The following is a 12,428-nucleotide window of genomic DNA, read 5'->3' on the forward strand; positions in this document are numbered from 1 at the left end:
CACCGTTCCTCCACGGGAGTTCTTGCATTTACTCTTTACGCGAGAGAGGAAGAAAGAAGGGTCGAGCGTTAGTGCTGGGTTTGTGAGGGACGGGGTTGTTGTTATTGTTATCGCTGCTTGTTTTCCCCACCTCCCTGTCCTGGCGAAAGCTCAAAGCGCTAAAATGGAGGCGGAAAGATCCGGCGGAGTAGCAGGGGGAACGAACCAGAACTCTGGAGGCAGCGGCGTGGGGCGCAACCCGAACGGGCCGAAATCAGTGATCGGGCAGGCGACAACAGCAGCAGCGGCAGCGATGGCTGGATCGTCGCAGCCTCGAGAACCACAAGACGGCGACGCAGGCCTATCGCTTCCCGGGATCTTGCACTTTATCCAGTTCGAATGGGGACGCTTCCAGACCGAGAAATATCGTTGGGAAGCCGAGCGAGATGAACTCAGGGTAATTAATAGTGTTATCATCACGCAATAGCTGTGTAGACTATGTATTACTAGCTAGTTACGATTGAGAAAAAAGCTAGCCTAGCATTGCCAACATCCCACAGAAGTCACGATCGCTCCTCAATACTTTCCCCAATCGGACAGAATTACTGTCCACATAATCGCGAACCTATTCACCCCTATGCTCCTGGATAGCAGTTCTAAAGCTTTTTTTGTGTGATCAAAGCAAACCCAATATTTGGGGGTTCCAAAAAAATGTCACCGTTCTTGACTAGTCTAAAACACTGGGTTGTGGATTTATTTAATGTACAGCATCAATCACAGGACGCTCAATTATCCGTGTGTTTCACATTGAGGCGCAGTCACTGTTGAGCCACACGCTGATCCCAATGCAGCCAGACATATAGTCCACATTGTCTAATTATAGCGGATCACACAGGTGGCGGTGTCAATAGGCTTTGTAGAGTTGCCCCAACGGTAATTAACGCCAGATGGTTGGACTCCGCTGTTCTTCAACCCCATCATGGTTTCTATTTTTCTCTCTGCGAGATTACGGTGGGTCACGTGACTCACTGTCAATTACAACAGGGATTCAGTGACGCGTCTGTAAATCCACACACACACACACACACACACACACACACACACACACACACACACACACTAAAAAGACCGATGACGTAATGCGGTTCTTCCGCCGTTTTACACACGTTCACATGTACACTCATGCCTGCCTGGGGAGTGCAAAGCGTTTTTTAAAATTTATTGCTTTCCCCATCACGTGGCCTTTCTCCTTTCAGCACGTTTAATTATAAGGATGCTGAATGAACATGAGCTGATGAAATACGAGTTTGCTTGATTATTTAAAGTAGCCTAAAGGTCTGTGTAGAAAAGCAATACCATTCCACTGCTGTCAGTGTATTTCACTCTCCCTCTCACTCTACCCTATAGGCTATAGCCTAGTTAGAAGTAGGAACTTTATGTAATAAGGATGAACCATAACAAACTGGCCGTGCTGATCTTATAGCAGTGTGGGGGATTGAAGTCAGAAGTATGTCACCACCACCACTAGAGTCTTACTGGGAAGGATTACTGTGCGTGAACGTGAGTGTGTGGTCTGGTTTTCACAGGCTCAATTAGCAGCAGAACTCGGGCCGAGAGAGAGAGCGAGAGTGTGTGTGTGTGTGTGTGTGTGTTTGGGTGCCCTGTTCAAACAGTAGCCCAGCAGTTTACATAAGAAGACACCAGTGGCTGCTAAAATAGGGAAAGCCCTGTGGCGAACACACACACACACACACACACACACACACACACACACACACAGCCTCCATGAACATACACCTACAATAGCCTACAGTTTCCTCTGGGCTAGTGCTCTGTCTCAAACCAAAAGTTGATTGATGAGTGCCTGGTGTGTGGAAAACATTGGCCTTCCCTGCCATGTGACTGTGTGCGTATGTGACATTGACAGGGCGTGTATGGTGTGCCAGTGGTATCTTTTTTAGGGCTGAATCGTGTCGTTAAACGGGAACACCTGTGTGGCACTCTGTCTCCTGTGACAGCCAGCCAGGCTGTGGCGGGGCTGGGCTGAGCAGTTGGCTAGGCCAGGTGTGACCTAACGTAACGTTTCTTTCTGGTCCTGACAATATATATTTTTCTTCTGCACTGTTTAACCAATCCAGTTCAGTGTCACCTTGTTGACGCCCAAAAGCGTAGGTCACGTCACGGGCTCTCTCTCTCAATTTCTCTGAAAACCAGATGCATCCGGTTGTCATTGACCCCCGCGAAGGGTGGGCCAGGTGTGACGTCCCCAGAGCAGAGCCACAGGGCCATGTGACCACAGCCAGCAGGCCATGCCAGGGGACAGACAGGCAGGTGGCACAGCTCTGGGCCCTGTTATTCATCACTGATCTTGCATGACCGGGGATAGGTCAAAGATATGTGGAGGCAGCCCTGGCTTAATCCTATCCGGTCAGGTAAGATCAGTGATTCCTTTAAGAAAGCGAGGACGAGGGATACTGCTATAAAACCCACAGGCCTCTCACCTCTGTCAGGCTATATCTGTCCTGTAGAACTGTAGAGGGGGTCCAAATCAAACAAAGTCATTTCTCTACTGAATATCTGAATATACTCCTGCTGAGTCTGTAGAGAAAAGAGTCTCTAAATCTCGTGTCCTACTTCATTAGGCTTAGTACAGTCGGTGCTGATCAAGGACCTAGCATTCCTAGCTGGCTCATAAATGTCAGATTAGATTTCAACGTTGCGATCGCAGTTGCGCCACAGTTGCTACTTGCCATAAATGGAAGGACAGAGCGCTTTGTAGCCGTTGACACTCAAGAACAGTGGCACTCCGACTAGTGGTGACCCAGATGACACCACTTCCTGCTGGGGCATGTTAAGTGGGGCCCGTAGTGCCCTTCTCTCAGCTCTAATGAAATGCCCAGTGCTCTCATGCATGACACGCGTATGTACAGTACTGTGCTTCGCTCGCCCCTCGCACACTTCTGGGCTCTCTCACACTTCATTTGGCCTTTCTTTCTCACACTGACACACGCAAAGGCACACATGCACACAAGTGGACTTTTTGCACAACTTAAGCGCTCACACACACACACACACACTCTCTCTCTCTCTCTCTCTCCAGTTCCCTGTCCCAGAAAAGTCCTCTGCTCTACTTGTTGGCTGATGGGTCCCAGAGGGATGGAGGATGACATAGAGGTAAAGGAGAGGAAGAGCTGCCCTTGACCCTGTTCGGGGGCGGGGGGTGGCTGTTCAGCGGTGGTGGCGGGGGCGGGGGTGGCTGTTCAGCGGTGGTGGTGGGGGGCGGGGGTGGCTGACTGATGAAATGCGCCAGTCAGAACTCCTCAGCAGGCCAACTTCTGAGAGAGCCATACAGAGTGTAGTGTTTTTACTCAGAAAGGTAGTTCTTTAGCCTATCTTTGTGCTAAGACTGTTGTTGGTTTATGTGCCAGTGTTCAACAGGCATGTTTATAACATAGTTGATGCCTTTTATATTACAGGTCACAGCTGTTTCTTTTGGTTCAGGTTGTGACTTAATTTGTCCCCGAGGGCAATTGGTTTTTGGCATCAAGGAGTACGTAGACATGCATACAATGCTAGTGCATGAGTCATGGGTTGGCAGCCGTCAATATCAATATAACATTGCTCATGATCAACCATTAGCAGCAGCAATCGTGTAAAGTACGGCCTACATAGAAGGTAAGTAAAGTGCGCTGTGCACATTCCCCAAAATGTCACGTCAACGTCATTCAAATGTGCGGATTAAAAAATGCTGACCGCGTTAGCATCATCGGCCCATGTAATGACAACCAAGGCGATAAAACTAGTTAGGACAGACTAACCTCGTCCCTGTATTCACGAGGCCAATGGCCGTAGGGGTCAAAGGTAAATGAGTGCTTGTACCTGTTAGTATTAACAGTTGGGGGAATCTACACCCGGGAGCCAGAGGGTAGGACATGGAACTCCTGGTGTCGGGGGCGGGCACTGCCAGACAGGATAGATTCTAACTTCCTCAGCACTCGTCTGCTGTACAGGTCAGACAGACAACTCTGCTGGACTGCTGTGATCTTAACACTTTTACTATCCTAGCTAGTGCTTTTTTTGTTGGTTGTTGTTGCTTTGATACCAAGGTTACCATGCCAACAGATCAAAGAAAATGGTAGGACCGCCTCAATGTACGCTTTATAAAAGGGAGTCTTCAAGGTCCTGTCAACCTGGAACTTTTGCCCGTTTCCTGAGACAACAAAAAAGGTGTCGCTGGTACTTCTCGCACAATCATGTCAGTGTTGGACTCAAAGCTCAATTGATCATCAATCGTGGTCCCAAGGTACTTATAATTGGCTACGGTGTCTACCACCTGGGCCATAAGGATAGTGTTCTGAGAGGTAGGAAGTTGACACCTGAAGTCGATACACATATCTTTTGGTTTTTGTCACATTCAGTTGTAGGAAACCGCCGTGGTACCAATGAACAAACTCCTCAACAGGCCCCGGGGCTAGTTTCATCGGCATGAAGCAGACAGACTATTTCTGAGTCGTCCGCAAACGTTAGGGTGTGCTGGTTCTTGTACTGGCTATGACACTCATCAGTGTGCAGGATATAGAGGAGGGGCGAGGACACAACCCTGGGGTGAGCCTGTTGAGAATAACCGCTTCCCTGCCAGGCTCCCATGCAACCTCACCCTCTGGGTTCTGCTAGTAAGACAGTCAAGGATCCAGTCCACTACACTAGAGTCTACACTAAAACGATTAGGGAGTTTGTTCGTAGACCTTGCGAGACACTACGTGACCAAAAGTATATGTGGACACCCTGCTCGTCGAACATCTCATTCCAAAATCATGGCCATTAATATGGAGTTGCCCCCCCCTTTGCTGCAAGAGCAGCCTCCACTCTTCTGGGAAGGCTTTCCACCAGATGCTGGAACATTGCTGCACTAAGAGCGTTAGTGGGGTCAGGCACTGATGTTGTGCAACGATTAGGCCTGGCTCACAGTCGGCGTTCCCATTCATGACAAGGTACAAATCTGTCGTTCTGCCCCTGAACAGGCAGTTAACCCACTGTTCCTAGGCCGTCATTGAAAACAAAAATTTGTTCTTAACTGACTTGCCTAGTTAAATAAAGGTCAAATAAAAATCCCAAAGGTGTTTTGATGGGGTTAAGGTCAGGGCTCTGTGCAGGTCAGTCAAGTTCTTCCACACCACCAATCTCGACACACCATTTCTGTGTGGACCTTGCTGCCAGATTGTGAAGCGCGATTCATCAGCCCAGAGTACGTGTTTCCACTGCTTCAGAGTCCAATGGCTGCGAACTTTACACCACTCCAGCCGACACTTGGCGTTGTGCATGGTGAACTTAGGCTTGTGTGCGGCTGCTCGGCCATGGAAACCCATTTCACGAAGCTCCCGAGGAACAGTTCTTGTGCTGAAGTTGCTTCCAGAGGCAGTTTGGAACTCAGCAGTGAGTGTTGCAAATGAGGACAGACGATTTTTACACGCTATGTGCTTTGGCAGTCCTGTTCTGTGAGCTTGTGGCCTACCACTTTGCGGTTGTGTCCTTATTGCTCCTATACATTTCCACTTCCATCAAACACTTACAGTTGACTGAAGCAGCTCTAGCCGGGCAGAAATGTGAAGAATTTGCTTGTTGGAATGGTGGCATCCTATGACGGTGCCACGTTGAAAGTCACTGAGCTCTTCAGTAAGGCCATTCTACTGCCATTTTTTTTGTCTATGGCGATTGCATGGCTGTGTGCTCGATTTTATACACCTGTCAGCAACGGGTGCGGCTGAAATAGCCGAATCCACTCATTTGAAGGGGGGGGTCCAAATACATGTGTGTGTGTGTGTGTGTGTGTATATAGTGTATATGCTTGAACTTTTGATGTGGGGTTTGATCACAGATCACTGATCTGTAGGGAAGTCATCAGAGTGAACTAAATGGCATAAAGTAGACTCCTTCTCTCACCTCTACTGGCCACACTTCCAGACTCAGGATCTACTCCAATACTTTTGAAATGCATCATCCCTCCCTCCCTCCCTCCTCCCTCCCTCCCCCTCCCTCCCTCCCCCTCCCTCCCTCCCTCCCTCCCTCCCTCCCTCCCTCCCTCCCTCCCTCCCTCCCTCCCTCCCTCCCTCCCTCCCATGAGGTCCTTGCTGATCTGTATATGATTGGATGGCCCGGGTGAAGTTCAATTCCCACCTTATTTCTGTCCGTAGTCCAGCTCTTCCAGCAAGGAAGGAAGGAAGGAAGGGTGCGTGTTTAAAACGGGGCCCCTGGATTGGACAAGATCCTGTTGTTCAGACAGGGAGGGGACGCGATGTTCATGGATCGTCATGGTACTCTGACATGGACAGATGACGTGCTCCTCCTGTGCGTACACTGTACCACAGCACAACAGGCACACACACACACACACACACACACGGCAAGTAAAGCCATGTCAGATTGCAGGGTGCCAGTGGAGACAGAAGTGGGAATATATATTTCCAGGAATGTCGGGGACAGTGGGAGAGATGACTGATGCTTATCTGGGATGAAAGGGACACTCCAAAGAAGTGTGTGTAAAGAAGACAGGTGCGTGTGTGTGTGTGTGCGTGTACAAAGCGTTAGAAAAATGGCTGCACCCAAGACAGTGCATCTACCTGGTAGCTACCTTCACTACCCGGCTTGGCCGCTCCTCTGCTATACCCAGACGGACACAGCTCTGAGCATAGTGCCCTTCAGGTCTATTTTAGTACCGGGAGTCTGTAGGCGTGACATGTAGCTGCTGCTACACCAGATAGAACAGTTCAATCTGAAACGCACGGGAGGTGCTGCACTCAAAGCGATGCGTCATCAGCAGAGGTCGTTTCTGTTTGCAGTAGCACCGTCACATTCTTCGTGTTTGCGCGAGTACGGTTTGCGTATCCCAGCCATAAGGTCTCGCTGGCGTCGACCTCGTGCAGACCGCCATTGTAGACGTGCCTGGCGGCATTTTTAGACTGCTCGACTTTTCTGGGGCCCGGGAAGAGCGATTGGACCACACACACGCACTTCTCTCCTCACAATGGTTTCCCCCCTCCAGATGTCTGGGTTTGCTGGTCAGGAGAAGTTCTAAATACAGAATGCCACTCTGTCCACAACCCGCTACTTAGCCCGGTGCTCGGTTGCGGAGCCAAACCAACGGTATTTCTGCACTCTATGTTGTATTTGTTTGAGTGGTCCAAACAAACTTCGCCTGGGATGTGGCATGCTCAGTAATGTTTGTGTGTGTGTGTGTGCTCATATGCTTGACCTGTGCGTGTGTGCGCGCGCAGGCTCAGGTGACGTTCCTGCAGGGCGAGAGGAAGGGGCAGGAGAACATGAAGCAGGACCTGGTCAGGCGGATTAAGATGTTGGAGTACGCCCTTAAACAAGAGAGGTCAGACGCACGCACGCACACAGACACACACAGACACACACACACAGTGTAAGGCTTGGGTAACACTGCCATCTTGTGGTTCTTCCTCTCTCTGCAGGTCCAAACACCAGAAGCTGAAGACAGGCAGTGAGCAGAGCCCAGGGGAGAAGAAACAAGAGGCAGAACAAGGTATGCAGGCTCTATGATGACCTTATGTAGACTCTACGTATGCTCTAGGCCAGGGGTGTCAAACTCATTTTGCCCCGGGGGCCGCATTCGGTCTTCAAGAACATTTTTTGGGGTTATATTTCCTCGCCATCCAAATGTGCAAAAAATGAGTCCTTCTAGCCATAATTTGATGCTCCCTGACTTTCTACCTTTCATTTCTGTGATTGTTAGCGAGTTGGACACAGTCAAGAAACTGTACGAATGTAGGTCCTTTATCAATTCTACTAATTTCTGTTTTGGTCTTTAGAAAGTATATTAACACACAAAAACATATAATATCATTTTTTCACTGAAACCACCAACGGATTGGACCCTCTCGGATGGTCTAATGATTGGTTCACAATGTAGCCTAGATCTAATGCATTCTAAAGCAGAACTAGTAACTTCCTTATGCTTCTGTTTCCACGTTTTCACCATTGAAATGTGTGTGTGTGTGAGTGTGGAGCTGTGTTTCTCTGGTGTTTCTTCTGTTATGATTCCTTCTGTTATATCGTCCGCGCAGTGCCTCCTCTGAAATTGCCAATCAGATGTCCTGTACCCCGCAGTGCCTAATGGGCCAGCAGAGTCTGAATCTGAGCCAGCCAATCAGATGTCCTGGAAGGAGGGCCGTCAGCTACTGCGCAAGTAAGGCTTTCTCCCCATAGCGGGAGCAAGGCTTCCTCCCGTAGCGGGAGCAAGGCCTCCTCCCCGTAGCGAGAGCAAGGCCTCCTCCCCGTAGCGAGAGCAAGGCCTCCTCCCCGTAGCGAGAGCAAGGCCTCCTCCCCGTAGCGAGAGCAAGGCCTCCTCCCCGTAGCGAGAGCGACACTGTCCTCAACACCTTTAATCAAACTGTTGAGTCTGAATGAAGAGGCTGATCTTGTGTGTCCATGTTTTGCTCGTGTGTGTGTGTGTTCGGTGTGTGTGTGTGTGTGTAGGTACCTGGAGGAGGTGGGCTACTCGGACACCATCCTGGACATGCGTTCGAAGCGTGTGCGCTCCCTGCTGGGTCGTACCAGCCCCGAGGCTAACGGCGCCCCGGCCAGCAGCGAGCAGCAGCCCGCCCCGGACCCCGAGCCCCTGGCAGGGGGGGAGTCACTCCTCATCAGACAGATAGAGGAGCAGATCAAGAGGTGAGACCCCCAACACGCACAGCCCTGTCCTGGGTGTAGGGTGCTGTGGACAGTGATGAATGGAAGCTTGTCTCCATGGTAGTCACTGTGAAGTTGATCAGTACTCTGTCTGTGTTGGTGTATTTCATATTCTTTTCAAATTCCTATAACTGTCAGTATTGTTGTTGGGAGTTGTGTGTTGCCGCTGATGTGTGTGTGTGTCGGTAGGAACGCGGCGGGGAAGGATGGTTCTAAGGAGCGCCTGGGTGGTTCCGTGCTGGATAAGATCCCCTTCCTACACGGCTGCCAGGATGACGATGAGGATGACAGTGATGAGGAAGATGACTTCCAGGGCATGGGCGCGGACCGTATAGACGGGCAGCGCAACAAGAACAAGAAGCCTCGCGTTAAGGTTCCGATCACGGCAAAGTGTGTGTGTGTAATTATACCCCCGTGTGTGTGAGAGAGTGTATTAAAAGTCTTCTCTCTGTGTGTGTGTGTGTGTGTGTGTGTGTGTGTGTGTGTGTGTGTGTGTGTGTGTGTGTGTAGATGGGGACTGAGGCCACGACCACAGACCTGGACCCTGATGATGAGGAGGAGGATGAAGACGACTCGGAGGATGCCCTGAGCGAGTTTGACTTCCTGGGATCAGGGGAGGAGGGGGAGGGGGCGGGAGAGGCCCGGATCTCAGGGGACGGCCGGGAGTTAGGTACGCCGTCATCATAGCAACCGCCTCAACCACACCTGTCTGTCAAGCTTTCTGTCTGTCTTCTTTTTCTGTCTGTCTGTCTGTCTGTCTGTCTGTCCCTCTCTCTCTTTCTAGGGAGCTATATGTTCTGTACACTCACCTCTACTGCCAATAAACCATTGTCTATGGTGAACCATTGTCTGTGTGTCTCTATCACATTTGTTGTTTGACTTTGTCATCCACGTGTCTCTCTCTCGATCTGAGGCAATGTGTTCTGTTGGCATAACGCATGCTGTTTGGTGTCTGTCTACTTTCTCTCTCTCCGCCTCGTGGCCTGTCTCTCGGTCTGTGTCTCTTCGTCTGTTTGTGGGTTTCTCTCTTTCTATTTCCCTGTTCGCTCATCGTCTCCTTCTGTGTGCATGGCCATTTGTTCTTTCACCCTTTACTTCTCTTTGTCTGTCTCTCTCTCTCTCTCTCTCTCTCTGCATGACTGTGTGTTGTCTCTCTCTCTCTCTCTCTCTGCATGACTGTGTGTTGTCTCTCTCTCTCTCTCTCTCTGCATGACTGTGTGTTGTCTCTCTCTCTCTCTCTCTGCATGACTGTGTGTTGTCTCTCTCTCTCTCTCTCTGCATGACTGTGTGTTGTCTCTCTCTCTCTCTCTCTCTCTCTGCATGACTGTGTGTTGTCTCTCTCTCTCTCTCTGCATGACTGACTGTGTTGTCTCTGTCTCTCTCTCTCTCTCTGCATGACTGTGTGTGTTGTCTCTGTCTCTCTCTCTCTCTCTGCATGACTGTGTGTTGTTGTCTCTCTCTCTCTCTCTCTCTCTGCATGACTGTGTGTTGTCTCTCTCTCTCTCTCTGCATGACTGTGTGTGTTGTCTCTCTCTCTCTCTCTCTGCATGACTGTGTGTTGTCTCTCTCTCTCTCTCTCTCTCTGCATGACTGTGTGTTGTCTCTCTCTCTCTCTCTCTCTCTCTCTGCATGACTGTGTGTGTTGTCTCTCTCTCGCTCTCTCTGCATGAGTGTGTGTTGTCTCTCTCTCTCTCTCTGCATGACTGTGTGACTGTGTGTGTTGTCTCTCTCTCTCTCTGCATGACTCTGCATGACTGTGTTGTCTCTCTCTCTCTCTCTCTCTGCATGACTGTGTGTTGTCTCTCTCTCTCTCTCTCTGCATGACTGTGTGTTGTCTCTCTCTCTCTGCATGACTGTGTGTTGTCTCTCTCTCTCTGACTCTCTCTCTCTCTCTCTCTCTCTCTCTCTCTCTCTCTCTCTCTGCATGACTGTGTGTGTTGTGTCTCTCTCCTCTGGCCTGGTTCAGAGAACCGCAGGAACAAGTTACAGGGCTTGATGTCGGACTTCCCCCCCAAACCCTCCCCGCCCCCCTCTGTTTTGGGACAGTCTCGCTCCGGGGAAGGTAAGACAACAGCCGAGCCCCAAAACTCTCTCCCTGTCTGGCTGTGCCAAGTGTTCTACAGTATCCTGTATTATGGCATGTTCTGTGTGGACGCCAGGAGGAGTAGCTGCTTCTTTCGCAACAGATAATGAGGATCCTAATAAAATACCCAATACCAGAGTAGCTCTCTCTCTCTCTCGTCTAAAGGGAAACTGCTCTGAAGAGGTAATTGTTTTAGTATTGGAAAAAGGGGGGGGAAGGGATGTGTTTTTGATCAGATGGTGGTTGATGTGGTCGTGGCTTTAGCATTGAGAGCCGTGTTCTTCCTCCGCTCCTTAAAGGTGGCGCTCTGGGTTTTTCCTCCGACGTCTTCATCCTGGACGCCGTCGGGGGCGGAGACATGAACCTGGGGGAGCTGGCTGACCTCACCGTCGCCAACGACAACGACCTCACTGTGGATGTGAGTACTTGAACGCACACACGCACATACGACAGTGTTTCTCCTGTCGTATGGGGGTGCTCAGGCCGTGTTCCTATGCTCTCTGAGTGACTCAAACATAATAACAAAATCAAAGGGGGCCCCGTGCAATGACATTTGGGGAATTTTAGTTTCTCCCTGGCTGTCTAGTCTGTATGTTGGAGGTTGTTGATTTTCAAAGATGATTTTATAAATATTTGTCTCAATTATCTTTTTTACGTACTTTATCTGAGTTTAGTCATTTAAAAAAAAAGTTATCTGCTGCTAAATGAATATACCCCACCAACGCTCTGACACCTGTGTGCGTGCAGCTACAAGATAACCGGGAGGAGTTCAAGAAGACGTGGAACCCTCGCTTCACGCTGCGCAGCCACTTTGATGCCATCAGAGCGTTGACGTTCCACCCCAGCCAAGCCGTTCTACTCACAGCCTCCGAGGACGGAACCCTGAAGCTGTGGAACCTCAACAAGGCCATACACTCCAAGAAGTAAGAGCCTAAGGAATAGCAAGACCACAACACGCCAATATCAGGGCCTGTCTTCAGAGCGTGTAATCATAAAGTCGGAATGCTGATCCAGGATCAGATCCCTCCTATCCATGTTGTCATCTTCATTGTGATTTTATAAAGGCATAACTGATCCCAGATCAGCGCTCACTCCTACTCTGAGATGCTTTATGAATACAGGCCCAGGAGTGGGAAAGAAACTGAATGGGGTCTGGTAGTTTGCTATAACCCTGCTGTAATGTGTAAATGGATGTTGTTCTTGGCCTCCACAGAAATGCAGCGCTGGACGTTGAACCCATCTACACCTTCAGAGCCCACAGGTGAGCTCAGACCACACGCACATACACCCTCATGCATGCAAACACACATTTGTTGCAACTATCATGTGTTTCGGGGTGTTTCTGGGTTAATAGCTCATCTTTGTGTAATCGTGTGTGTGTGTATGTGTGTGTGTGTGTGTACAGTGGTGCTGTTCTGTCTCTGGCAATGGGAGAGGACGGAGACTCGTGCTACAGCGGGGGTCTGGACGGAACCGTGCGCTGCTGGAAGATCCCTGACATCAACGTGGATCCCTACGACAACTACGGTCAGCCCCTGACCCCTGTCTGACCTTTTTTTGCTTCCAGTCTACCAGTCAGGACTAGCCAGGTTTATTCCCAGCTAACGTATTCAGCTCTGAGTCCGTGGATCACACATGATCAAGTATCATCTCCGTG

General features: G+C 50.0%; 1 protein-coding gene across 5 annotated transcripts in view; it reads left to right on the plus strand.

Moving 5' to 3' along the window:
• Positions 1 to 11: 11 nt before the first annotated feature.
• LOC112267346 (striatin-4) overlaps positions 12 to 12,428 on the plus strand; it is an 18,531-nt gene continuing 6,114 nt past the window's right edge. For 2 of the 5 annotated variants that reach the window (XM_042297118.1, XM_042297117.1), the window contains exons 1-12: positions 453 to 3,153; positions 7,251 to 7,354; positions 7,452 to 7,522; positions 8,107 to 8,185; positions 8,476 to 8,670; positions 8,878 to 9,061; positions 9,199 to 9,358; positions 10,655 to 10,750; positions 11,071 to 11,189; positions 11,519 to 11,694; positions 11,985 to 12,032; positions 12,177 to 12,298. In XM_042297118.1, coding sequence (XP_042153052.1) covers positions 2,872 to 3,153; positions 7,251 to 7,354; positions 7,452 to 7,522; positions 8,107 to 8,185; positions 8,476 to 8,670; positions 8,878 to 9,061; positions 9,199 to 9,358; positions 10,655 to 10,750; positions 11,071 to 11,189; positions 11,519 to 11,694; positions 11,985 to 12,032; positions 12,177 to 12,298 — 1,636 coding nt within the window. In that variant the 5' untranslated portion in view covers positions 453 to 2,871. The other 3 variants (XM_042297120.1, XM_042297121.1, XM_042297119.1) reach the window with 3 other exon arrangements.

Source organism: Oncorhynchus tshawytscha, linkage group LG14, assembly GCF_018296145.1.
Source record: "Oncorhynchus tshawytscha isolate Ot180627B linkage group LG14, Otsh_v2.0, whole genome shotgun sequence".
Classification (NCBI taxonomy): Eukaryota; Metazoa; Chordata; class Actinopteri; order Salmoniformes; family Salmonidae; genus Oncorhynchus; species Oncorhynchus tshawytscha.